Raw genomic sequence first — 25,119 nt, 5'->3', positions numbered from 1 at the left:
GCCAATAAATAAATAAATAATTGACTAGATTTGGCAACTTTCGGTTTCTATCTGCGTCAGCATAACTTGCTCTGCAGCTCTTTAGAACATCGTCTAAAAAAAGAAGTAATTATAAAACAATTTTAATCGCCATCGCAGGAAGTTCACTTGCCAAAGAGAATATATATCTCGTTCGGGTTCGATCGTTTTGCGCAAATTTGTATCGAAAAATTTATAGCTCAGAGGTAGTATCTCTATATGCATGTTTTTCTAAGCTGGATTAGCAAAGGCTACCGACAAGACACGATCCACTGATCATGTTCGACCATGTATGCTAATTGAAATTCTGGTTCTCGGACTCCGAAACCCGAATATCCATGGTTGAGATATTTAAGTAAAAAGTCTTCTGATTAGGAAACAAATTTAGCACCCGACTTGATAAGTCCCCGAACTTTGATATTTTATAGCCATAAAATACCGATTTCAGGCAGATAACAGAACCGAATGCACAGACAAAGTCGGGGGTATCATAATTTACTAATCGTACTATTTATTATATAAGATCGTTTTCGGAATCGTTGTGTTTTCATGTAACTTTACAATGGGCAACGTTATGTTAACTACAATACAATATACATAGTGTCATCCTACCGACTAACTAAATCTATAATTAATTCATGTTTGCAGGCACTCGAATACAATTGACGTGCTTAGACTAAATTCTAGACCAGGAGGGAAGGCACTCCACTCTTACTTCCGGTTCCTGTGATTCAAAAACAATGACAACAGAATTTTCTCGACTTAAGCCTAAGGAACTAGATAGATATTCACGTTTTTTTCTTTCCTATTTACATTTCGAAACTAGAAGATACACTTTTCATTATATAGGCATGATTCGTAGCTTAGAGTTAGGTGTTTACGGTTTACAGATACATTTGTTTTGGATGCAAAAAGTCTTTTTGAATGTGAATGCTTAGTTTTCCACTAGCAGGGACCACTAGTGCTCCCCTTCTCCATCCGTTTCACAGCTCCGTGGAGTACTCCTCCGGATTGACGTTGAACTTCCGCCAGCAGATGTGATCCCCGGCCGCTGCCGATGTGGGAGGAGGCAGCTTGTGAGAGTTGACATTCACCACCGAGCTGGCGGATCTCTTCACATGGACACTCGGCGGCGGGGGATGAACTGGAGCGGCTAGGCAGCCTGTGGATCGCCCCAGGGGATTGCGGGACATGGCGGTGCTCTTGGCATTGCCGTTCCCGTACGTAATCGATTCGGTGGAGGGCGAAATCTCGATGCGGGTGGCATGTCCGGTCTGCCCACTGCCTCCATCCGACAGTCTGCGGATGTAGACCACCTCGCGATGCTTCTCCACCGACTCCCTGGGCGGTCTGACCTGGGTTTGGGTTTGTGGCTGAGCCATCTGCCTCATCCGCTGGGAGTACCTGGTGGGCTTCGTCTCGCCCGACTGGAAAGGCACGTACTGGGTGGGAAACTTGTCCACGCTGATGTCCTCCTCGATGGCCGAGTCCCCGAACATAGAGCCGCTGTAGTTGGGTGAGCTGTTGCCTGGCGTGGAGCTCTTCCAGTGGGTCTGCTGATGCATGGGTGTCTGATTCTGACCTCCTCCGTTCTGCGCCCCGTACTTCTGGGCACCCAGCGAGTACTGGCCCTTCTTGATCGAGTGGGTGTAGTCTCGAGTTCCTCGTCTTCGCAGCGTAAAGTCCCGGCGTCCTGTATCCTGACACACGCTTCGCCACTGTTTCCAGGAGTGACGGGCCAATGGATCCGCCGGACCCCACTCCTTCGCCGGCTTGGAGGCCTCACAGATCATGCCAAAGAAGTTGTACTCCACCTGGCGGAAGATCTGCACGCAGGCGATGACCAGAATGACGGCCAAAACGAAGAGAATGGGTGCCCATCTAGGTATGTACTCGGATAGGAGGTCGAACCGATCATCATCAGCACACCACCACACCAGGATGCCCGTCAAGATGGCAGGACAGGTGACCCACAGCCACATCCAGAGCCGGAACATGGGCCGCCCCACCGAAAACTCCAGGTCCGTGTAGATGTTCTTGGCTCCGTAGATCCACGTGATGGCTATCAGCTCGAATACCAACGCGGTGATCACCATAGTGCCCACCAGTCGGGAATCCAGTACGCGGGCAATTATGAACTTCGGCGAGGCAAAGGACATCACTGCCACGACCAGTCCTATCAGGCAGATCACGTAGTTGGGTCGGCGGGGCACCAGGCGGGTGGAGGTGTACACCGCCACGGTGATGCTGACCATGGCCGCCAAGATAATCAGAAGATAAATCAGCGAGGGGACCAGGTGCTGTAACAAATGATTGTCTCCCCCTTTGGCCCTGTCGTAGATGGCTGTCAGGGGCTTCAGTTCTTCCATCATCTCAAAGCTATTGATTGACTGATCGAACTGAACCATGAAGAGGGTTACGGCTATGGCATTGATCAGCAGATTAAAGCAGAGGTACACCACCGAGGTGCGCACGGCGTCGCCTTTGTACAGGAACTTTCCAGTGACCATGGGCAGGGCTCCGAAGCCACAGTTCAGGGAGAAGAGCACCTGCATCAGGGCGTTGAACCAGATATTGCTCTCCACCAGCAGGCTACTGTCGAAGTGCCAGAGCTCTGGGAAGTAGTGTTTGTTGAAGGAGTTTCTCACTTCCCAGCCCGTCAGACTGCAGAGCAGGACTAAGCCACTCAGGCCATAAACAAAAGTACTGCGTCTCAGAATCTTGGCATTGTGGGTGCTGTAAGAAGGGAATTATTATTATTTTTAAATAATTTATTAATAATAATTTCTTATAGACTTACCACAGCATTACCACTATCCAGAGGCCAATGAGACCCGCTGCCAGCAGCCCAAAGTAAAGGGGGTTCTTCCAAAAGGGCGTCAGGAATGTCTGCAGAAGGCACTCCTGACCGCTTATGGCCGTCACAGAGTAGCCATCCTAGAAGGAATATTATATTATAAATCAAATTTTTCTATTATAAAATATTACTATTACTTACCTCTGTCAGCTTGACGTTTCCGGAGCATTCGCGGAATGGCAGATCGTTGGAGGAAAACATCCCAATGTAGGCCAGTGCCAGCACGGCCTGCAAGGACACCCAAATGGCTGACAGCCAGGATGCAAAGCGACTAATGATGCAGGCTCCTATGGGGAAAATTGCACAAAAATGAAAAATATTAAAAATAAACTATTAATAAAAGCGGAAGAGCAGACCAAACCACGTAATTAAATTACCTTTGTTATTTAAATGAAAAAGTAAAACACAAATAAACAAAACCATTCATTTGAAAAGAGCTCAAGTGAAAACTCGTTATCAATGAGAACCAGATTTTATTATTTTTTTGTTGGCTTTTTTACATTTACATTTATAACATATTCTGCTGCGATTAAAAACTATTCGCCAAACCTGATTGATTTGACCTTAAAAACACACCCAAAAGCTTTTAATAAATAGGGGACTAACCTACGTTGGCATTGAAAATTGTTTAAAATATTGTAATGACTTCGATGGAAAGATATAAAATAATTATGAATTATGTAAATGTGCCACAACTGTATCTTTTTGTATTTCCTGTTTAAGATTTGCTCCACATTTTGCGCAGCTACTCCGTTAGCTTGCAATTTCCATTGCAGTGGTGTATAAGGTGAGAGATCATCTTCTCACCTGACTGATTGGTTCTTCATTCTTTGGCTCTTCAATCACACAAGAATGGTTGTCGGCACGTGTTGCACATCATTTGCCACATTTATCGTAATTGCAGACTGCAGAGCCACTCACTCGTGAAACCGCTCCACTCAATGGGCGCTTTCATTTTGCAATTCGACTAAAATACACATTCAAGCGCATTCAATGGAGTGGATTGTAAAACTTTAAGTGGCAGCTTAAGATAATTTTACGTTGGTTTAGTTTTGGCTTAATTTTTTTCATACGCAATGTTGTAAATATTACAACCACTTTACATTTAAGCTGTATTTAATACTTTTATTACTATTATAAGTAATAGTTGTTTAGTTTTATAACTTACAAGCTTAAAAAATATCATAGCCCTGTTCATCGTTCACTAGGCGTATGAGTGATATTTCAATAACCATATTACTCATACGCATAGTTGTCCGAAGGGCTGCCATATTGCACTTTATTAATATGGCTGTCCTGCAAGATGGCAGTCCTGATGGCTGACACATCACTCATACGCCCTGTTGTTCCTAAAGCTCTCATATCACACATACGCATAGTTGTCTTGAAAACAATAAAAAAATATATTTTTTTTTAAATTCCAAAAAAGGGCGATACAACGAAGGCATTCCTTTGCAGCCACCAAGCATTTACGTGTTGTTTTGTTGTTGTTTTTCATCTTTTTTTTCGTATTATTACTGAGGTCTTTTCGAAGGTGTTGTGTCGTAATTTGCAGTTGTCGTTTTTGCTTTTTGCCATTATTAGTTGTTGCTCATATTGCTCATTTTTGAATGCTTTAGTTTCTCGTTACAATTGTTTTTGGTTTAACTTTTGTTCATTTAGAATTTGCCTTAAACGTCTCTATGGTTATTTTTTGTGGACGCGCCCCGACACCCCAGCCACCGCATTTGAACCCGCCTGGGGTTTTGTCGTCGTTCTACTGGCTTCCGCTACCGTCTAGGCCCAGTAGCGGTTTCCTTTGCCAGAAGACATTACTTATTTAGAATTTGTTAGTTGGTTGGGCGGGCTTGGATGGGCGCTGGGGGCGTGGCACGCCAGCGATTACACGAACGGGACACACACACCAATGCATTTTGCGGTTTTAATATTTTTTTTGTTACATTTTTTTTCAGAGTTTTTGTCGGTCGTCCTGATAAACACGATGATGATCATTATCTACTAGGTCACATTTAAGTTTAGTCTTCTCTTTTTTTTTAGTGTATTTTATGTGTACGTTTTTAGATTTTTTTGTTTGCATTGATATACTTTTGGTCTGATATTTTTTCGACTTTTGTCATTTATCTTTTCGATTCGTGATTCATATATATGTTGTTTTAGACTTTTTGCTGTTGTTTGTTTTTGCTTACTTTTGTTTATTAGTAGTTTTGCTCCTGTGCTTCTTTGGCCATTGCATTTGCATTTGCTTTTGCTTCTAGCCACCTCGCAGCATTTGCGTTTTTGTGCTCTTGCCGTGTGCGCTTTGGGCAGTGGGCGCCTGCTCCTGCTACTGCCTTGTTTTTGCTTCAGAGAGTGAGAGAGAGATGACGAAAGTTTTTGCAATCGTAACTTCGGCTACCAACGGACACAATTCAAGAGAGTGGGGGATGGGACGGGATGTGTCCAACCGTCGTTGCTGCGGAATGCACGACCGCCCGACGGAGGTCCTTTTGGTCCTTGTACTTATGCAGCTCCGTCCTGAATTCCGATTTGGGAATCACAAGATGCGGAAATGCAGTGAAAGTGCAACGCCAAAGCTTTCCCTCGCAAGCTTCCGCCTGCAGCTAGGGGATGCAAAATGGCAAAGCTGTTGCAGCTTTCGCAACCCTCCATTTTGTTTGGCGGGCTCACCAACACCAATACCAACCCATCCACCTGTAGAATGCCTAAAAGTATGCAGCAGTACTCACCTTTGAAGATGGGCGAGGCGCGCCAGGTGTGCGCCGCTCCCTGGCCCAAGAACTGACCCACCGAGATCTCGAGCAGAACCATGGGCAGGCCGACTAGAAACAGCAAGACCACGTACGGCACCAAATAGGCCGACCCGTACTGGTCCAGCTCGCGTGGGAAGCGCACCACGTTCGCATAGCTCAGGTTGAGGCACAGGCAGAGCACCAGGCCCCGGAACACCGAGCATTTCGTCTGCAATAAAAATGCAATAAATGTGTTAATATTTAATGGATTGGAATATGTGAATACGAAACTTCAAAGAAAAAGTGAGGCTAGTATGCTAATGGAAAATGACATGTGGGTACTAAGAATTTTAAAGTTCTTTAGTGTCATACATATCTTTTAAACTATGTGGTTGTCAGTTTTTGGATTAAAAAATGCATAACTATATAGAATCATACAAGTATTAACAACTATATTTACTATATAACTAATAGTTTGAATCATTTATTTTTAAAAGAAGAACTAAATTCAATGTCCCATTTGGACAATTCCCATTTAAAATCTAGTTGCTATTAAAAATATTTTAGCGTAGTCTTTTAAAAAGAAAGTAACAAACTCTTACTAAGGTGCATTTCTTTAGTTGACAAAAGGTTGCGCAGTTTATGAGAAAGTATGTATAAAAATTGACAAATTGCTGGGGCTGGCATATGCAAACACATTTGAGTTTCTGTTACTTTTGTTTTTTTGCAGACAGACAGACAAATAGTAGCAGTCACAGTTGCCGCATCCGCCGAAAAAAATCAAAAATTAACAAAACAAATACATAAACCGACGAAAAAAGATACACCTACAGAGCGTTGCTGTCATTTCCGGTGCTTCCGCTTTCGACTTGTGTAATTTCGCTATGCTTCGCTTTATTTTCATTAATTACACAATTTTGCTTTCTGTTTATTTGTCTTACGACTCATATTCCTCGAAACTCCCCCGTTCCCACCATGCAGCTGCCTAGATTCTTTGTGTTTGCTTTGCTCGCTCCCTCACAGTGAGTGGCAAAAGAAAGTGCCCACAGCTCTGCAGGGGGTGTTGCAAGGGGATCTTGTTAAGCGAATACCGAAATTCGTTCACGGCTTTAATAAGTCATCTGCGAAATGTACAGCATAAGCCCATTAGATGTGCGCAAAAAAAACAAAAACTAACAACAATCTACACTTAGGTTACTTTCAACGGGAAGAAAGGTAAAGTCTTTAATGAAAATGGGTGAACTTGGAAGTACCTGGTATTTGACTATACACTCTTTATACTCTTTTTTTAATATAATTTATATGTTTTATTAAAATCCTCCTATTCCCAAGCCGCTTTCCATTAAATTATATTGCACATTAACTAAATACTTTTCACTCAGCCATGCCTTAACTTATAATAATAGGTTTCGAGTCATTAAAGACTAATCCATAATTATTTAAACCGGCTATTTAGCACACCCTTTCACCCTTATTGGAATACAGGGTAGCCAAAATCGTTAGCCAGCATTTCCCTTTTAAGTGAAATTCATTCAGGGCCGGGACGGGAAGTGCTCTGTTAGCTAAACGAACCGCCAACAAAAATATATAAAAATATAAAAATAATGGTAACAACAACAGCATCCAGAGCTACGAACTATGAGGTAGGAGATTCGAGTGGAGCGGTAACAACGTGACGCCCAGGTAAACGCAGTTAATAAAGCGAAAACCGCACAGTGAAAATGTAAACAAAAAATCGCCCAGCCCAGGCGAGCCGCCAAGCGGCCCAGTCGCCGAGCAGCCAAGCGGCATTTGAAGTTTACGAGCGTGCAGATGACGAGCGTTAAATATGGCCATATATCATATGCCATATCATCCACAATGGCCCCCTATAATAGCCATCTATACCCCCCACTGGTCCACTTACTTTTCTATAATATCGGAAGGGTACATCCTCGTGGACAACGTAGAGATAGTCGGCTAGATACTTTGTCGTTGGTATCTCCATCTTTGGACAGACTTTGTAGTGCTTGTAGGCGCAAAAGAACTTGTCATTTTCTTGCATTTGCTAATTTTCTAATTTAGAAATTATTTATGTGTGGAATGCGAGGTTGGTTCCCGTTTCTGAGCTAAATGAGGATTAATCGAAATTGAATTTTAATTTTAAATGCACTTCACTTGAAAATAAATAAATCACAATTAGCGTGCGGCTGTTTTTTAACAGCGAGTAATGAGTTTAAGGTAGTTTCGTATTTATTTTTTAAACATCATGCTAATTAAAGCCGAGACTCGAGTTCGGGGGCATTTGTGTCAAGAAAATAATAATATTTTTATGCATGTGGAACAAGTTATCACGTGACGACGACAACGACAGCGGCAAGGCAACAAAAAGCGCAGACTTTTAAAATAAATTGGCAACACCTTCACAGCCTGGCCCTGAACCGCTTATTGAATATTTTTGTTGTCCCTCTCGTTTAAGTTATTTATTTATTTTTGTTTTTATATATTTTATTGGTTTTCTGGCCGCTTTTCGTTTAGTTTATTATTCCTTTTTTCTGTTTTGTATTTTTTTCCCCCACAGATCGCCAATGCATATCAATGACAGTGGTTATGAGAGTGTTATATAGATATTGTGGTTGCCGATTGGCAATTGCCAGGAATTCAATTACATTTCATTGCACAGAACACGCGATTCACACAATTCCAGGTTTTATTTTCTTTTTCAATTTATTTTTTTCTTAGCAATTTTTTGAGGCTCTTCCGGTGAGCGGAGTTTTCGAAGCGCATTGCAGCAGCGTCGAGTTGCGACTGCGCAGACGACGAATTTGATTGGGAGGAAAATTGCCTCGCCTTGCCTTGCCATGCCATGCCTCGTCTTGACTTGGCTCGGATCGAATCGAAATTCGAATGAAAGAGAGATGGCCCAAACAAGTTTTCCGTTAATAAGTTAACTTTTGTTTTGGCATCTCTCTCCGCTTGATTTTTCTTCTTCGGCCGCTTTGGCGGCTGAGTTTTCATCTGGAGCAGCGTACAGGTACTATAAACAGTATCTGACAGATACAAAAACACACGCACACACACCCGAGAGGTACCTGGTAAGGCTCTGTTTTTATTTTTTATATATATTTTGTTTTTTGTCGACCACACGGAGCGTGCGAGCGAGCGTACCTAACTGCTCTCTCATTAATGCAGAACTGACGACTGACGGCTGCCGGCGGCAGTGGCGTTGGCAGCAGAAAAGCGGCTAAGCAAAAGCAGTAACAGCAACTACATCAGAGGCAGCACCAAAGCGTGGCTTTCTATGCACAGTGGCTGCGCAAAGTCGGTGGACGCCTCCACGCCGCTCAGGCTACAGTGGCTGCTGAAAATGCGAGGCGCAGCTCACGGCTGACTGGGTTTATGTGGAAATTTATGCATGCTGCGTACACGTGAAAAAAATGTATTTCTAAGAAAAGTACCATTAACTTTTCAAGAAAATAAAATGAATATAAAGCATCCCTTAATTCAAATTATTAGTTTATATACTTTTTTTACTACCTATCCTATCCAATAAGCCTATAACTTTCCAATTAAACTCCCTTATACCTTATTTCTCCCAGTGCCTCATAACTTTTCTTTAAAGAATTCCATCTTCACAGGTTTATTGAATCTCTGCCACAACATAAGTCCGCCCACCTGGGCTAATTGAAAGAAAATCAAAAGAAAAGAACACAAAGATGCTGGCTGCTGGGGAGGGATTCTATTCCGATTGCCTAATGATGAATTCCCTGAGGCACTCCATCCAGTCCCAGCAAGTTCCCATGCCTCGAAAATTCATCTGCATAATTAACCTGTCTTCTACACAGCAGGAAGTGGCCACCACAAAAGCGAAGAGACCGTCTATTAGTTGTGGCTCTTTTTCGTAGCTGCTTCCCATACTTAAATTAAATTTCATTTTAACACGTTCTGCTAGCAACGCGATGGCACATTTTCTAATTATTATGTAAGCATGCGAGCGAAACTGGTACTCGGGGCGGTTAATTAACAGCGCTCACTGTGCCCGCTGAGAAAAATGAGAAAAAAATTATCAAGCTCGCACTTTGCAAGTCAAGCAGCCAAATAGGTTGGCCGGAATGGGCGCTAATAAAAAATAAAAATATTATTACCCGGTTTATATTTATATTTGGAACCAAAAGTTCTACCTAATCGAGCGGAAGTTCGAATAAAAATTGAAAAAAAAAACAAATCGGCAATGAAACGAATTGAACTTTCTTATTGGCCCGATCGATGATCGCATCAAGAACTTCCACACATTTAGCATAAATAATTGCTTGATTTTGGGACTTTTTGATGGTTGTCGGTTTTGTGCCTGGCATTCTGAATGAGCCGCAAAGTGGCCGTTAAAAACTCGAACTTATACTCGTGCGATATGAAATATGAAAAGCCAAAAGTAAAAGCGTGGGCCGCTACCGAGGCGGCCAATTAATACGTTTCTTTTTCCGTGGAACTTAACCCATAAATGCCCAGGTTTCTCTGGGGGTTTCTTCTATCTGCCAAGAATTGATTTCAATGATTGAATCAGAATGGAAAGGTTTCGTAGGCTGCACAATAATTACCCTCCAGCTTTTGTGTCACCTGAAACTAGAGTGTGAAAATGTGTCCCCACAATGAAACTGGCAGCCACAAAAGGTGTCCGAAATAAGACTTTTGTTTGCAACCGAGAGTGGCATTATGCTGTGTTGAATAAGTGATGCCTCGACAATCTCTTTGGCCCGAACGGATCACGGAGCACTGGAGCATGGACACAGATATAGTCTGTGGAGTTGTCGTTGTACAGCTGGGCTTTTGTTTTACGACTTGAATTGCGTCTGTATCTCGAGGGTCTCTAATCAAAGTGACCAGTGAAAGGAGAAGTCATGAAGACAAGTGCCGCGATATTGTTAACTGGTCTCTGTTACACCCAAAACCCGGTAGCGCAGTGTAGCGTGGCATGGATTTGATTTCAATGCTGGCTGACTGAAGAAATTCAAGGAACTTCTGGTGCTACTTTCACTACAAATATCTTAAAGTAGTAGATCCTTTAAAAATTCAATTTATTGGCTTGAAATCCCAAAAATGACGTCATCGAAGTAATTTTCATTTCTCATGTCTTTGCAGCAGAAAACGTGCGACTTGCCACTGCCGAATTTGCACCGAAAGTAGCTGCAACATTGTAATTGTTGTAGTTGTTGCTGCTGTGTTTTGTTGAACTTGTTAATCAGCGAATTGGAAACAAAATAACATAAGAGATGAAGTAACACAGACACTCGAACAGCAGCAGCAAAAAATAAACATGCATATGGGTTTGGGCTTTTGATTTTAAGTTTTTTTCTTGGTCTTGGCTTTTGGATTTTGGCCAGTCGTATGTACGACCAAAAGGAAGCCGAGGAGCCGCGGGCCAATTGATTGTGGTAAGCAAATTGCACATTCGAAAAGTCTCAAGTTAAAAGGTAAAAATAAGCAAACAAATATGCGAGCCGCTGGCCCACATGAAACGAGGGGCACGCAGGGAGGAAAGTCAGTTGCAAATACAGTTCAAGTTGCGGGACCATGAAATTGGTCAATAAACACAGTTTTATTTGCCAATTTGGCTAACAATAAATTTTTGCAAGTTATTAATGCAGCCTAATAAAATAATGCACCCATGAAAGAAAGTTATGAGCATTTAATTTTATGCTATCTATAAAAAACTATTGCTAAAATTCGAAAAATATTTTTTGTTTTATAACTATGATTTATAATTGTAATAAACAAAGGTAAAAATTATTAAAACACGAAAATTTAAAAACAAAAAAAAATATTTATCCTTAGCAAACAAAAGACTTAAGACACGAACATGATAACCTCTCAGGTATGCTTCACTTCATATACAGCGGAAGCTGACAAAAAGATTGCATACTCCCAGGGGCCATTTCCGCTAGGTGTCGCTATGGCCGACACGAGTTTGTAAATGAAATGTAGATATATTTTTTTAAGGGATTTTATTGCATTTTTAATTTAAAATAAATTATTTTTAAAAGGTAAAAACTTACATTTTATTTTTTTTACTTTTATTAAGCTTTTTCTAAAGACATTGTTATTTTCGAATCTCTTAACTAAGCATATATATGTATAGCCTCCAAAAAATTACAATTCAAAACAGCCTAACCATCTTTAACCCGATTTTACAATCAAAAATAATTAAAATTACTTGTCTTCTCGCTAAATTTAAACGATCTAACTGTCCTAGATTAATTTTAATAAATTCAAGACACGCATCATCGCTAATTAAAACCAATTAGCATCTATTCAGTGCATTTGGAACCGTGCTCTTGGCACTTGCACTCACCCGAGAATCGGGAACCTGGCCCAAATGATTGCCCAGCTATGCAGAACAATTGAATGAAAGACAATGGCCAAATGGCCAGCTGGGCTCTATCCGGTCCAGTCCGGTAGTGAGTGCCTTACTAACCTAAATACGGGGACAAATACGAGCTAGCAACAAATGCCGAAACTAGTTTTATGATCGTGTTTATGATGTTGCCGCTGTTCGCCCGACAACCCTATAAACCTTTAAATACACTAAACCGAGAGACAAGGATAGACATCGCAATAGTTGCATTCCGCCCCAGGGAACAACAAACGAGATTCAGGTGTTTGAAGGTTGCGCGCACAACTCCCATCTGCTGCAACCGGGGTTTCTTGTGTAATCTTCATCTCGAAAACCATCCAAACACCTCACAGATCGAAGATCAACAAACACAAGGGGAAAGCAAACAAACCGCGCGAAAATTAACGCGTTTTAACTGAGCGGAAAGAAGTGACAGTGGGCTAAAAAACATTTGTAATCCTAGACGGTTTTTTGTGGAACTATTTACTTTAGGAAGAGAATTATAATCAATCGATTGAAACAAACAAAAATGTGAAATATTGTCTTTTTGCCGACAAGCACGTACACCAAATCATTTCGAATACTTTTAGCATTATAAAGCGGAGAAATAAAATTTATAGCCACTCGTGAGTAATCGATTGCCGGAATCACAGAATATCATTCAGAAGACTCACCCTTTTCCCGGTGATAAGCGACCGTCGTCAACCGGAGAGTATCTCAACATCTCATACCCCTTCAGATTCATTCTTGTTTTGTTTTCTCACAACAACCTCAAGAGGCAGATGAATCAAATCTGGCTTCTGGCTAAACCCCAAAGCATTGAACAAAAGGAGTTCAACTTGAAACTTATAAAAAAGAAGCGATCTCGTCAGATAGCTTCCAAATAACCGAAAAACAGGTAAGACCACACCGAAATAAATTGCATACACGATCTCCGCCTTCGAAGATGAACTACTTTTTCTAAGAGCTACAATCCTATCTAAAGGAATGCTAAATGTATCTCAAACTTGCTAATAAATATAAATCTTAATTGTTATTATGGCTGAGCAACAAAGAGTTTATAATAGATTGTGGCAAAATTAGAATTAATTAATTTCGTTAGTTTTAACAGGTTTAAAGTTTGATGTCCATAACTCACCTGTTGATTGGACTCATCCTCGGCGGCGGGTAGCAACTTGGCATTGCTGGCCGTGGTGATGTTGTGGGCGGAGTGGGCCGAGGCCGAGACGGAGACGGAGGAGAAGTTCTTGGACACCGCGTCGTGATCGAGGTCGTGGTAGCCGCCCTGGATTTCGCTGAGTGTATTGTTGCTTCCGCTCAGAGTCACGATGCCGCTGGAGCTAATCCGGCCCGAGGTGGCGGTGGTGCGGCCGTCCGTCCGGCTCTCCACCACACTGGACACCGTGGAGATGCAGCTGCGCGTTGTTTGCGGCGACGGCGTGACGGCTGGCAGGTCCTGTTCGCCGGCCTTGGCCCTTCGCATATTCAGCCAGGACATGCGCTGCGGCTGGCGGCGGTCCAGAGTTACGGAGGCGGTCACTACATGTCCGTTTCCGGTTCCGTTTCCGGTCGGCGCTCCTCCAATGTAGACACAGGTTCTTGTGGTGGCCGAAGAATCGCTACGCAGACGAGCGGAATCGCCGCTTTTGTGATTATTATTGTTGGTGTGGTTTTCATGGCGCGGCAGGGTTGCCATGGCGCCGGATATCTGCCTATAAGTGGGCGTGGCCGGGGGCTTGGCGCCACTTCCGGCTAGACTGAGCTGCTCGGCGAGTGCCTCGTCGCTGGTCCGGGGCTTATAGCTGCTGCTCATCGATTAGATCTGTGAGATAAAAAATTGACTTTTAAAACTTTCCGTTAAGAAGTTTATTTCTTTATATAAAAAGTATAATTTGTACTTTATTTCCCCTCATTCCGTTTGTAAAACAATACCAATTTAAATCCAGGTGACACAATCTTAACCGATAAGGTTCATGTATTTCTCACTTGACCAAAGCCGTTGGTGAGTAAAATTCATGGAAATATAAAATCTGAATAACTTCAAAGGCCAACAGTCCGACTGGGCCGAGTTCGCACGAAGGCTTGAAAATCAAATTTAAAACTCACAAATTATATCCGCTGTTGTATTTTCTACCGAAATGATTCATATGGGAGATTTGCTGATGGGGGTTTTGTTTTTTGGGGCCTGTTTGGACAGCGGATTTGCATGAGAGAACAATATGTGTACCCGTTGAACGGAAAGTGAAATGTGGCCAGCGGAGGCTACTAGATCTGCGAAATCTGCGAAAGTGAAAGCCTTCTGGCCATTCTACTCCGCATACTGATAGCCCTATTATGCCATGGATTATGCCATTGTTTGCCAAGATTCTTTGACCACCTTTGTTTAACAATTTCAATGCAAACACAACACAAATCAGAGCAAATCATTTTCTGCTCTAGACAGGTGAAGTTAAAGCTGGCAAAATTTCACTTGACTGGTTTTATTTTTTATCAGACACTGGCAGTGAAAATATCTCGAAAGTTGACAACAATGAGAGACTGGGAGAGAGACCTCTTAAAAACAAAGTCGTAAAAACAACTGTTCCAATATGAATATGGCAAAAATAAGAAATCAACAACATCAGGTGCATACTATACTTGCGTTTCTGTTTCTCAACTTTATTGACCTGAAAATGAAATTCTCGAAATATGGTTGTATTTTCAGCGGTTCATTACCACTGCCACTTGTTGAAATTAAATTGGAGTTTATGAGTCGAGTTCTAAAAATGCCAACCAATCAATACATTATTTAAATTCTGTGAATTGGGCTTTTAAATGAGAAATATTTATTGTATGTATTTTTATACCAATTTCCCACCCCTGGCAATACGAATTCAGGCAAATATATGCAGCTAATAAAGATTAATTAAGTTAAGTGCGTGAATGTGTTTTTTATTTATAAAAGCTAACAACGCTGACTCAACTCCGAACACCGAAATTCGATTATTAAGATTTTGTCATTTTATTAATGACTTTTGGAGTCGCAAGACAAACTTAAACTCTTATCGGCACAATGGCACACATTTATCTTGCGGGCTGTAAGCAAAGCAGCCCAGCAGCCCCTTATCACAATCACCTGAAATGCATATTTACCAAATAATTATGCATGCTTGCATAAATGAGCAAAAGGTTCAAAACAAAACCCAAAGAAAGAAAACAAAATCAACTCTTAACATGCGATCGAGTTCGGTGACCAGTCGGAAAGAGGCCGTATCTGAATCTTTCCCAAGTATTTATACAAATTTTTGTTCATTTACGGCGAATCCACAACGCCCATCATTAAACCCAAAAGCCAAGATCGACTAAAATAATATCCTGTATTAACAGACCTTACATTTAAGAAAAGATTACCAAATAGCCTGTAAAATCTTAAAAATCAAGCCAAGAAACACTCTCCTATCTCTGATCTCCTACCTCTCTGTGAGGGAACTACACCCCCTACTTCCAGAAAACAAAATCATCAAGTTAATATTTATCCACAAACAGCCGTCACACTAACGACTGCCGGGTATTGAAATGTTTACGACGTCTTCGTCCAAATGAAGGCACCAAAGTGGATGACGGCGGCGTCTCCGATTGTTTGTTATTGAACATTTTGCAAACAAATGTGGCGCCGAAGTGGCAAAGATTTGCATTCGCATGTTGCAGATACGCCAGAGATCCAGGGGTTTTGTGAGATACTTTTGTATCTGTAGACCGGCGGCTCGCACAGACACAAATACAAATTGAAGGGAGACGGGGCGGAACAAACAGCCAAATCGCTCGACCGTTGGGCACTCTCTACTCCACTCCAAAACCCAGTCCAGTGAGACGAACCTAAGGGACACGATTCGACGGTGCATCAAGTTACAAGTTATTAACAGGTACGAGTACAAGTGTTGCCAAGAAAAGTACAATAGATACGGCACATACTACTACATAGAGAAAAAAAGCTAGTTCTATTAAAAATTACGATTATTCTGGAAGCTATAACAAAGTCTGGTGCAGAATAGTCTCAATGTTGATACAACTTTCAATTAAAATTATCAATAGAGCCCATTTTTGTTTCAGGTGTACCTGCTTTTCTTTGTTCACTCAAATTGAACGGCGACAAGTACGAGACGAGAGGGTAAAAGTATGACACTTGATAAAGGTTCTGACGAGGGCAACATACTATACATAACTCATATGGTGTGTGTGGTGTGGTACTATTTATAAATGCCGGTGGCGGTGGTGGTGGTGCCAGCAGAAACATCAGCACCACCTCTGCCAAGCTCAAGCCCAGCCGGGCGTAACCACAGTAAGGCAGTAAGTGCCACTGACCAAAGCCAAACCGAACATTAACTCGCCATTTAGCCTGGTATTTAAAAATCATGAGAACAGAACCTGGCCAAGTTTGCTTTTTGGTAATAAAGTTTTTACTTGAGATGATCAAGGGTTCAGTTCCAAGGAAACATCGAGAATCTAGACAGCACTCATTATTTTTAATGGAAAAGTAAGTGGATGGATGGATGGGTCTGACATAAGACATAAAACGCTTCCCCCACAGCATTTCGGAGATCAATCTTTTGAAGGTTAAAGAAGGGTTTGAAGACATCCATAGGGCTATAGAACACTTTCAAACGCTAAGCTAATCTGTGTAGTCACTGCCTAGTTAAGGTTAATATAATATAATCCTCACTTTAATAAGGCCAATTAAATGGCGCACTCCGATTAATGTCAGGTGACCTTTGGCCGGGGGCGAGAGTCCAAACTGCCGGCATTTCGAACGCACATTAAAAGATACTGAACCTGAAATGTCACAAATGGCGAGCAAGTGAACTGAAAATAGTAAAAACCGCAGAAAAGCAGTGTAATTTCCATTTAAAGCTCTCTATTAGGAGAAAAACAAACCACATGGCAGAGCTAATTAGTGGACGACTGTGTGGCTAATTAGGAGATCCATCCGATGGAGCAAAAAGCTAGGAGGCCAAATCCAATTTCGTGGCAACAATTCATTTAGCTAAATTGTAGGGATAATCGCAATTAGCATGCTGCTTAGTTATAGCCTCTATATCTTGGCGGTATCTGCATTCGTGTAATTGAAAGTCTGCGCTTGGCCCGGCTCAAAAGGAAAGTAAAAACTGGATGAGTTTATTTGTTTCGCCGGCTCTTTCTTCTCTCACTTCTGACAGCAGCAGCTTCCAACGAAAGTAAAAACAACAAAAGCCACAGCTGGCCGGGCATAATTGCTTCTCTTTGCGTATTTGTATCCATCAGATACGTTTAACTAACAGCGACTTGGCACAGTTTCTCAAAAGGCGAAGATTATGTAAAATTATGTGTAAATTGAATTGAAACTCGTGCGACATGCGACATGCGGCAGGCGACACAAGTAAAAGTATCTTGATTTCCTGCACTAGAAAAAAATATTTAAAAAATAGGGTGTTAGCTAAAAATGTCTTCAAAATGTAGCCTCAATAATCAAAATCACAAACAGAAAACGCACTTTTTTTCACACTCTTCTTAATTGAAATATCAATTTAAAATTGATAGATTTTTTTCGCGTGCAGTATCGCTTTGATTGCCTTTATTGATTGTCCAATCGAACGTAATTAATGCTGTCCGCTGTGGGGACACGGACTACTGCAAAATCTCGCCGGGAGCCGGGAGCCACGCCCCACCGATCGCTTCATTGAATCCGCTTTTCAAAACGAATCTCTGCGTTTTTTTTGTTCCAATGTTTTCTCAACAAATTGTCACATCTCTCTTTTCGTGTTAGTGGGCCAGATGTGTGTTCACACATCGCGAGATACACAAATTCCTGGCTCAAATCTTTCGGATTGCTGATCCCCAAACACGTTCGGACATTATGGCTCTGCGAATTGCATTTAGCGCTTTGTAATTACACTTTATCCAGAGATCATGGCACGACAAGTGGACACAATTTTCCTTCATTTTGTAGACCTGTTTGCTCGCAAGCCGAAACCATAAAGATTAGCCAAGAAATTGCGTTAATAAAGGCCCGCTTTGACACTTGCCACTGGGTCAAGAGCATAAAAAAAATATACCCAGATACTTGGATACATAGATACTTGACAGGCATGCCGGCAGGGAGGCTTCAACCGCAAAATAGAGAAACAGAAACTTCAAGCCCGATTCAATAATTGCTCAGGACCGTCTTGGGCCGTGATTTGCATAAATGCTTCGTGCTGCCCTTGTTGCTTGTTAATTGCATCAGCATCGAGTGGCTGGCAATCATAATCCGCACTCCGTACTCAAAAGTACGAAATAAAAAACTATCTAAAGTCTACTAAACGTCCCCTCCATCCATCAATTGCACAACAAAAGCTTCGCATTTGGTTTCGCACAATGGCAATTATCAGAATCATTAGCGTCTGAATGGTGGAATGGAGGCTCCAGCTCCACCCTGCAGCCCCCTCGTTGACATTAGACCTACCGCTTTCGCAATCGAATCGAACAAACGAGTAGCCACTTTGGCAATGAAAATGGGAGATGCTACTGCCTCTGAATAATTTCAGTTATCCGCAACAAAAACAATACTCATGCCAGGTGTTAGAACACCAGGTGGTTGAGGTTTAAGGTTTAAGATTTATTTACCATAGACACTATGTAGTTATCCCCAAAAAGGGCCACACACTTTATTTGAATTTAAATTGAACTTTCAAGTATATTATTTAACAGAATCACATTGAACTCTTTTCGAAAACTCCTTGAGGCGTTCATTCATTCATCACTTTTTGCGGGTAGGAAGTAGATAATTTTTTAATTTGTATTCAAGTTGGCTTCTGCTTTTTCGGCACAACACACTCGAAACTGGAACTGGCGGTAATCAGAGACTCGGTTACGTTGCTCCAAAAAACCCATTTAAATGGCCCATAATGAGCAATTGCCAAACTGGGAACTGGGAATTCGAGGCACTGGCACATACACTTCCAATCAATTTCAATTCAATAGCGAAAATCCATGAAAATTGCGTTCTCACACACACGCTTTTTAAAATAAAATCCGGCAAAAACAAACTCAAAGCGACTTCGACGACAGGTTCGGAAAGACTGAATACTGAATGGCCGAGAGCGGATGAGCCGGGCTATAACTGAACTGAACTGAACTAAACTGAAATGAGCGGAGTTATTACTACCTGACAGGTAGTAGTGAGTGAGTTGGGCATGTGCATGGGCATTAACTGAGCCGGGGTTGAACACGTGTAGCGGCCACGAATGTATCTGCCAGATACAGATACAGATTCAGGGAGGCTCTCCACCGATCGGATCAGGCGGAGCGTTAATATCAGCAAAACACGCAAAGCCAAATCCCCAGTTCCAAGCCAAATCCCCAAAGGTACATGGCCATAATACTTATTCCCCTCTTTGGGAAAAGCAAATTATGAGAATCCCATGGCCGTAGAAAAAGAACTCATTCTGCTCCACCATTGAGGGAAACCTTCCAGACCTTTTCGGGCAAAAGAAGCCGCACAACAAAGGACGAGGCGAACGAAATGCTCATAAACAGGAAATTAATCACTCGAGTGTGTATAGGTTATATTGCGCCGATTTTCGAGGCCCTCAGGTAACAAAGGAGGATCCTGCACAGTGAAAAATAATTAGTTTGTCTTTAAATATAATATTAATTACAAAAGAATTTGATCTGTTAAGTTGAGCATCAAAAACAAATACTTAAAAGTCTATTAATTTTAAAAACCATTTAAGAAAACACTCCTATTTCTTTCTGTGCATTAGGGTGTTGCCTTACTTAAGCCCCTGCCCGAAACTAAAGGACAAGGACAAGGCCCTGTCGCAGGCTGGCTAGGAAGTGAGAACTCGCCCTGGGTTTCGGTAAATTCCCAATTTTCCAAGGTCGCGCCTACGTTTACAACTTCATTCGCCTGGCGGAGGGTAATTGAATTCTGTATATTTTGACTTTTCGATTGTTCACACGATGGAACAAAAAAACAGAAACAGTATACTTCCCTGGCAAGTACTCTGACGCTACTGGCAACATATAATGCTAATGAGTTCCTAGTTTTGAGATTTTTCTTAACGACGATTCAATGGCGAACTGAAACCGAAAGATTCTTTTGCCAATAACTAATTACAATTGGAGATGTTTTGCTGATAGCCCAGACATAGCTATACCGGTTTCCGGCTCATTTCTAATTATAAATCCGACAACTCAACAATTATTCTTAATAATAATTTAGCATGCATCCAGCAAATATTTCATGGTGCCCAGAACATTTGCGCATTATTGATGTGGCTTTTGATGAGAGCTTGGAGGGAATGGATTAAAATAATTCTTTTTGTTAAGTCTCTTAAGAGGAAGCGTGTGAGTTCATTGTCTAGTTTTGGTTGTTTTTGCTCTCTAGGAAAATTAATGGTCCCATGATAATCATCATCTTCACAGCTTCCAAAACGAACATAAGATTCTATTCCCCTGATTCATCAAAGTTAGTTCCTGAGTTAAAGAACTCGAGAACGATAATATCTCACTACCAATCCAATTACCTCAACTTTAACCCAATTTACATAAATTTTAAATTTAATTTCCACTAATTTTCATAACGGCAAAGCCGGTTTTCAATTTTATTTGACAGCAATTTCATAAAAGACCTTATTTAGGACGATAAGAGTACCCTTGATTTGATAATTTCGTAATCCCATGCTAAGCTGGCCTCAAGCTGAGTTATGTTGACATTTTCGTCACACCTGAGCTTCCCAGGTGAAACCATTAAAGCTAACCGAACCAAACCACCAAACCCCCACCATTCGCACACACTTTTCTTGTTTTCTTTTGGGAGCAACATGCCTCAAGGCAATTCAGTTTCCAAATGCTAGAAAAAGCGGCTTCGGCATCGGGATCGGGACATTAGAACCGGGCACATCAACATGAGGAAACTGGTCTATATATAATGTAAGACACGAGTTCGTCCACTTCCAAGATCACGTTTGCATGGTGAAAACAAACCAAACCAGACACAGCCATAGACTTGGAGTAAAAATAAAGAAGATATTGTAAAAAAAAAAGGGGACGATAGCCGAGTTGCTGCTGTCAGTTACCAAAATGAGTGCTGAGCCATTTTCCGCAGCATGGCTTGGCTTTAAAAGAGGCTCGTTGCTTTTTGTTTTTGTTTTTTGCCTTTTGGCCACTTTCTAGCAACAGCAGACTGTTCTTTACATCGGAGCAAATTGCACCACTTTGCGGCGTTCTGGTGGCGAGGCAGCCGAGAGGCATCATTATCAGGGCCATTACCGGCTGCAGTGTACCTTACTGACACCATAAATGGTCCCAAGTTCTTGTCTCGAGTCTCAAGGAGGTGGAGCCCAGGAAAAAATTCTGTTCCTAGCCATAAAGTTCTTAATTTATACAATCGGATCCTAATAAAGTGCATGGATAAATACCAAAATAATGAGATACAGCCTATGAATCATTCTGAAACATTTTTTCCCTCTATATATTTGAAGTCTAAATCTGGGAACCACTCTTCCCAACCTCCCTTTCGACGTGTGCGTGGAGCCATCGCCTCTGAAGATCTGCAACTCTACTCCAATCGACTATGACGTGCTCCAACGTTTCTTTTTTCATAATTTCCAAGTACAGGGGATATCGCGCTCGGGGCTTCAATTTTCCAGAAGGTAATATGATAAAAGTCAAGTGGCTTTGGTGAAATTTTGGAAAAATATGGGTTAAGCAAATAATAGGGAATCTATTTAGAGTCTGTGAAGCAGAACATTTAATTTGAGTCCAAACAATGCACTTTCATTGCAACAGTGCACTCCTATTTCCGTTTCCGTAATAAAAACTTTCCCACTCCTTTTCGGCTTTCCAATATTTGTGTTTAAGAGATCAATGGATCGGATTGCCTTTCCTCTTGGCCAATTTTCGCACTTTTCCACCAATCCCTTCACTGGCATCTTGGGGTAAAGTTACTGACTGGGTTTTGTAAAGTAACAGGTTCACATGACTCGGATTTTGAGAACGCGGCAACGACGGCGGCGGGGCAACAATAAATAAAGATTCACCGAGCAGGGTGAGAGGCTGGTATTATGTGGCCGGTATGAATATATTCAGTTAGCACTTGTTGCAACTCTTCTGGCCATGTTTTTTTATAACTTTTTTTTCTTCGTTTTTTGTTTATTTGAGAGTGACTTCATTTTCTCAGGGCTGAGCCGAGCTGAGCAGGTGACATGCAACCCCCGTTCGGGTTGTTTATACACTTTTTATCGTATAACGTTCCATTGTTCAAAACAATGTATACCGCACCGCACTCTTTATTTATTTTAAGTTTTTTTTTTCCACATGCATTATAAAAGAAACACACATAACTATGGTAGCACCTGTATATAGTAGGTGTTTCAGTAGGTAGCTTCTTGCGCTTGCCGTTTGAGCTTTTCGATTGCCAAACATCCGAAATATTAAGGCACGTATGGCGCAGATTGGGCGACCAAGTGCGGTCAGTTTCGCGAAAAAAAGCTGACGACAGCATAGCTGGAAAAGTCTGTTTTAAAATTAGTCTAGGTCTAGAGTCTAGCCTCTAGACTCGGCACTCCGTAGAGAGTCTAGAATCTAGAAAATAACGGTCAGTTGGGTGGGCAAAAGTACGAAAAAAGAAATGTGCGGCCCACAGCTAGCCATAATGCATTGCCCAAGAACAGTGGTAGTGGTAGAAGCGGAAAAAGGCCAAGAGAGGGCGAAAGCATGGAAGGCAAGAAGCCAGAAATGGCGGAGCAGAAAAAGTCTGCCTCTAGCTGCTAACCTCAAGTAAACTTGGGTTCTGGTTCAGGCTAAAACCCGAGTGAAATACGGGGGGGAAAAAAACCTGATGACTCAGTCACGAACCACAAACTTGATGGCTTCCCCCCTAAATGTGGAGGGAGGGAGGTGGTGCTAGCAGTATTCACCTTCCTGAGTACCGAAACAAAAGATAATAATAACTGTGTGCAAATAAATATTTGCCGGGCAATGCATTTCCACGACGGATATTACGCAGTCCTATGCAATTTCCTCTCAAGGCACCTCCGACTTCATTAAATGTTCTAAATGTGCCACGTAAATATTTGTCTGTTTGGTAAATAAATAAGTAAACACACTTGATACGGAGTGAAAACAAGAGGGAATTTATATGGTTCACATACCATTAATTCTTGTTCACTATCTCGGTGGGAGATAGAGATATTAAAGTGTGACAAGCAGGTACACAGGAGAAAAAAACAATAAAATTTACTCTAAAGAAAGTTATAACTTATAAGGAAGGAGCTCAAACTTTCCTTCTTCAATATTCAATATTTTTATGAAAATATTACGTATACGCACGACCACTTCCTAATAATTACTTTCAGTGAAAACAAGAGAGAGTCTCTTCAGTAATGGACCATTATTCCTCTCTGCTTATCAAGTGCAAAAAATGTACAATTCTCTTCAGACAAACAACTAATTAAAATGCTAATTAAACTGGAGCTAATTAAACTGGGAAATTAAATAATATAGAGCCATATGAACACACATATGTAGATGGCACCTTTGATAGAGCCGCCTTTTAAACAATGGGAAAATAAACAATTCTGATTCTTTCAAGGTGTCAATGGAGTAATATGAACCACTTTAGTGCTGAAGTACCTGTAAAAATTACAAGCATGTTTATACCAAGCCCACCGAATCCCGAGGTATTTTTTATGACTCAAGATCATCTCCGTGATTACAATATTTACTGATGACATAGATAACTGTCTTGCACTTAATGCACAAAGTTATAGTCACAGTTCGTAGTTATAGTCACAGTCTTATCGCGCACTTTATCCTCCGTTTCTCCAAGTACACGGCGATTACAGTGCGTTTTGTGAGTGTAAGGTAAGCTAAGGCTAATTGTTGTGGCGGAAGTCGAAAATGCATCGCATCGCATTGCCACAGCATTGAACTTGCTGGGAGGCGATCGGCTGGCTAACAGACTGACTCGCCGGAGGCTAGGTGTATCAAGGTGGGCCAGGTTTCACTGAAGCTTCGTTAAAATGCACGGCAGCGGCAACAACAATTGTCCGATGACCGCCACAAAGGTAAAAACAAAGGCGCTGACCAAAGAGGAGGCAGCGGAAAAGGAAGAAACCTACAGTGGCTATAGGGTTTTGGAAAAAGTTATAGCCAGTCAGGGATATACATATTAAAAGGCCTCTAAAGTTATATGTTTTTAAATCTATTTTGGAATAATCATTAGTCTAGCATGCATTCATCAACCCATCCGGTTAGTCAACAAGCCAATCATGGGCCAATCTCTTAAAGAAATATTCATAAAAACAAGCGATTTGTTTTAACAGTAGTATCTCCTAACCGGAATGACGTTTAACCGGTAACCACTGTATTATAACCGAAAAAGTGGAAGAACATGAGCACGGGAGCACGAATATATATAAAAAAAAAAAAACTTTGAAAATGGGGAGCGTGTGTGCATGAGAAATGCAAAGACCGAGGGCAAGGCAAGGTAAGGAGTGAAAAAAAAATACTGAAAGGTAAGGAGGCAAGGAGAATCGAGTCAGGAGCGACAACCGCAGCACGAAACTGGTCGGACGGGTCGCGCTATAGAGCTATATAAAAATTTTAGCCAGACAGGAGGGAGGATCGTTTCGGATGGCTTAGAAACGGCGGGCTTTTAAATATTCACTTTGCTGCTTTTTTTATTTTTTTCTTTGCAATTACCATTTGCATTTCACGCAGTTGCATCAAAACAGGAGGAACTCAAAACACGCGCACTCGAAAAACACATAGAACAATTTAAAAATGCACACAATAAAATGGTTTCTGATTAAGGGTTTCAATGGAGGAGCGACGGGTTCGACCGACAACCGATCCGACTGTGGCGCGAAACTTGAATGTGGTGGAACTCAAGGTGGTGCAGCTTCGCTGGTGGCTTTCGATGGTTGTGTGGAACGTGGTTCGGGCCCCGAACACACTTCGGGAGCTGAGAGCTGTAGAAAAGCTACAGCTCTCGGTCGCTCTCGTGGAAGCTATCTTTAAAATAATAAATTACATTGTTTTCAACTGTTTTTAACATTTTAGAATTTTTATTTCTTTAAAAACTTTTGTAATTTAAACTTTCATTACGTTCTCTTAGCCACAAGCCACTTTAATCTCTAATAGATATT

At 41.6% G+C, this 25,119-nt stretch overlaps 1 protein-coding gene across 3 annotated transcripts; it reads right to left on the bottom strand.

Moving 5' to 3' along the window:
* Nucleotides 1-506: 506 nt before the first annotated feature.
* LOC6506946 (sodium- and chloride-dependent neutral and basic amino acid transporter B(0+)) lies at nt 507-24,877 on the bottom strand. Of its 3 annotated transcripts, none has more exons than XM_014909496.3 (6): nt 24,674-24,877; nt 13,110-13,793; nt 5,602-5,833; nt 3,017-3,162; nt 2,819-2,955; nt 507-2,754 (listed from the first exon to the last, which is right to left on the bottom strand). In XM_014909496.3, the coding sequence occupies exons 2-6, from the start codon at nt 13,782-13,784 to the stop codon at nt 1,002-1,004; spliced, it is 2,943 nt and encodes a 980-aa protein (XP_014764982.1). In that variant the 5' UTR covers nt 13,785-13,793; nt 24,674-24,877; the 3' UTR covers nt 507-1,001. The 3 variants fall into 3 exon arrangements, with proteins under 3 accessions (XP_014764982.1, XP_001956937.1, XP_014764983.1); XM_001956901.4 differs by lacking the exon at nt 24,674-24,877 and adding an exon at nt 18,590-19,062; XM_014909497.3 differs by lacking the exons at nt 13,110-13,793; nt 24,674-24,877 and adding exons at nt 7,511-7,712; nt 8,253-8,564.
* Nucleotides 24,878-25,119: the final 242 nt, after the last annotated feature.

This window comes from Drosophila ananassae, chromosome 2R (genome assembly GCF_017639315.1).
Source record: "Drosophila ananassae strain 14024-0371.13 chromosome 2R, ASM1763931v2, whole genome shotgun sequence".
In the NCBI taxonomy this organism is placed as follows: Eukaryota; Metazoa; Arthropoda; class Insecta; order Diptera; family Drosophilidae; genus Drosophila; species Drosophila ananassae.
The sequence above is the reverse complement of the archived record's forward strand: the minus strand, read 5'-3'. Positions and strand labels throughout refer to the sequence as shown.

Excerpts from the sequence above, each read along its gene's own strand:
- LOC6506946 (XM_014909496.3), bottom strand. The coding sequence starts at position 13,784 with ATGAGCAGCAGCTATAAGCCCCGGACCAGCGACGAGGCACTCGCCGAG. Across the intron at positions 5,834-13,109 it reads AGGATGAGTCCAATCAACAG|ACGAAATGCTCGGTGTTCCG; the intron begins GTGAGTTATGGA and ends TTTTTATTGCAG. Across the intron at positions 3,163-5,601 it reads CGCCTCGCCCATCTTCAAAG|GAGCCTGCATCATTAGTCGC; the intron begins GTGAGTACTGCT and ends TTTTCCCCATAG.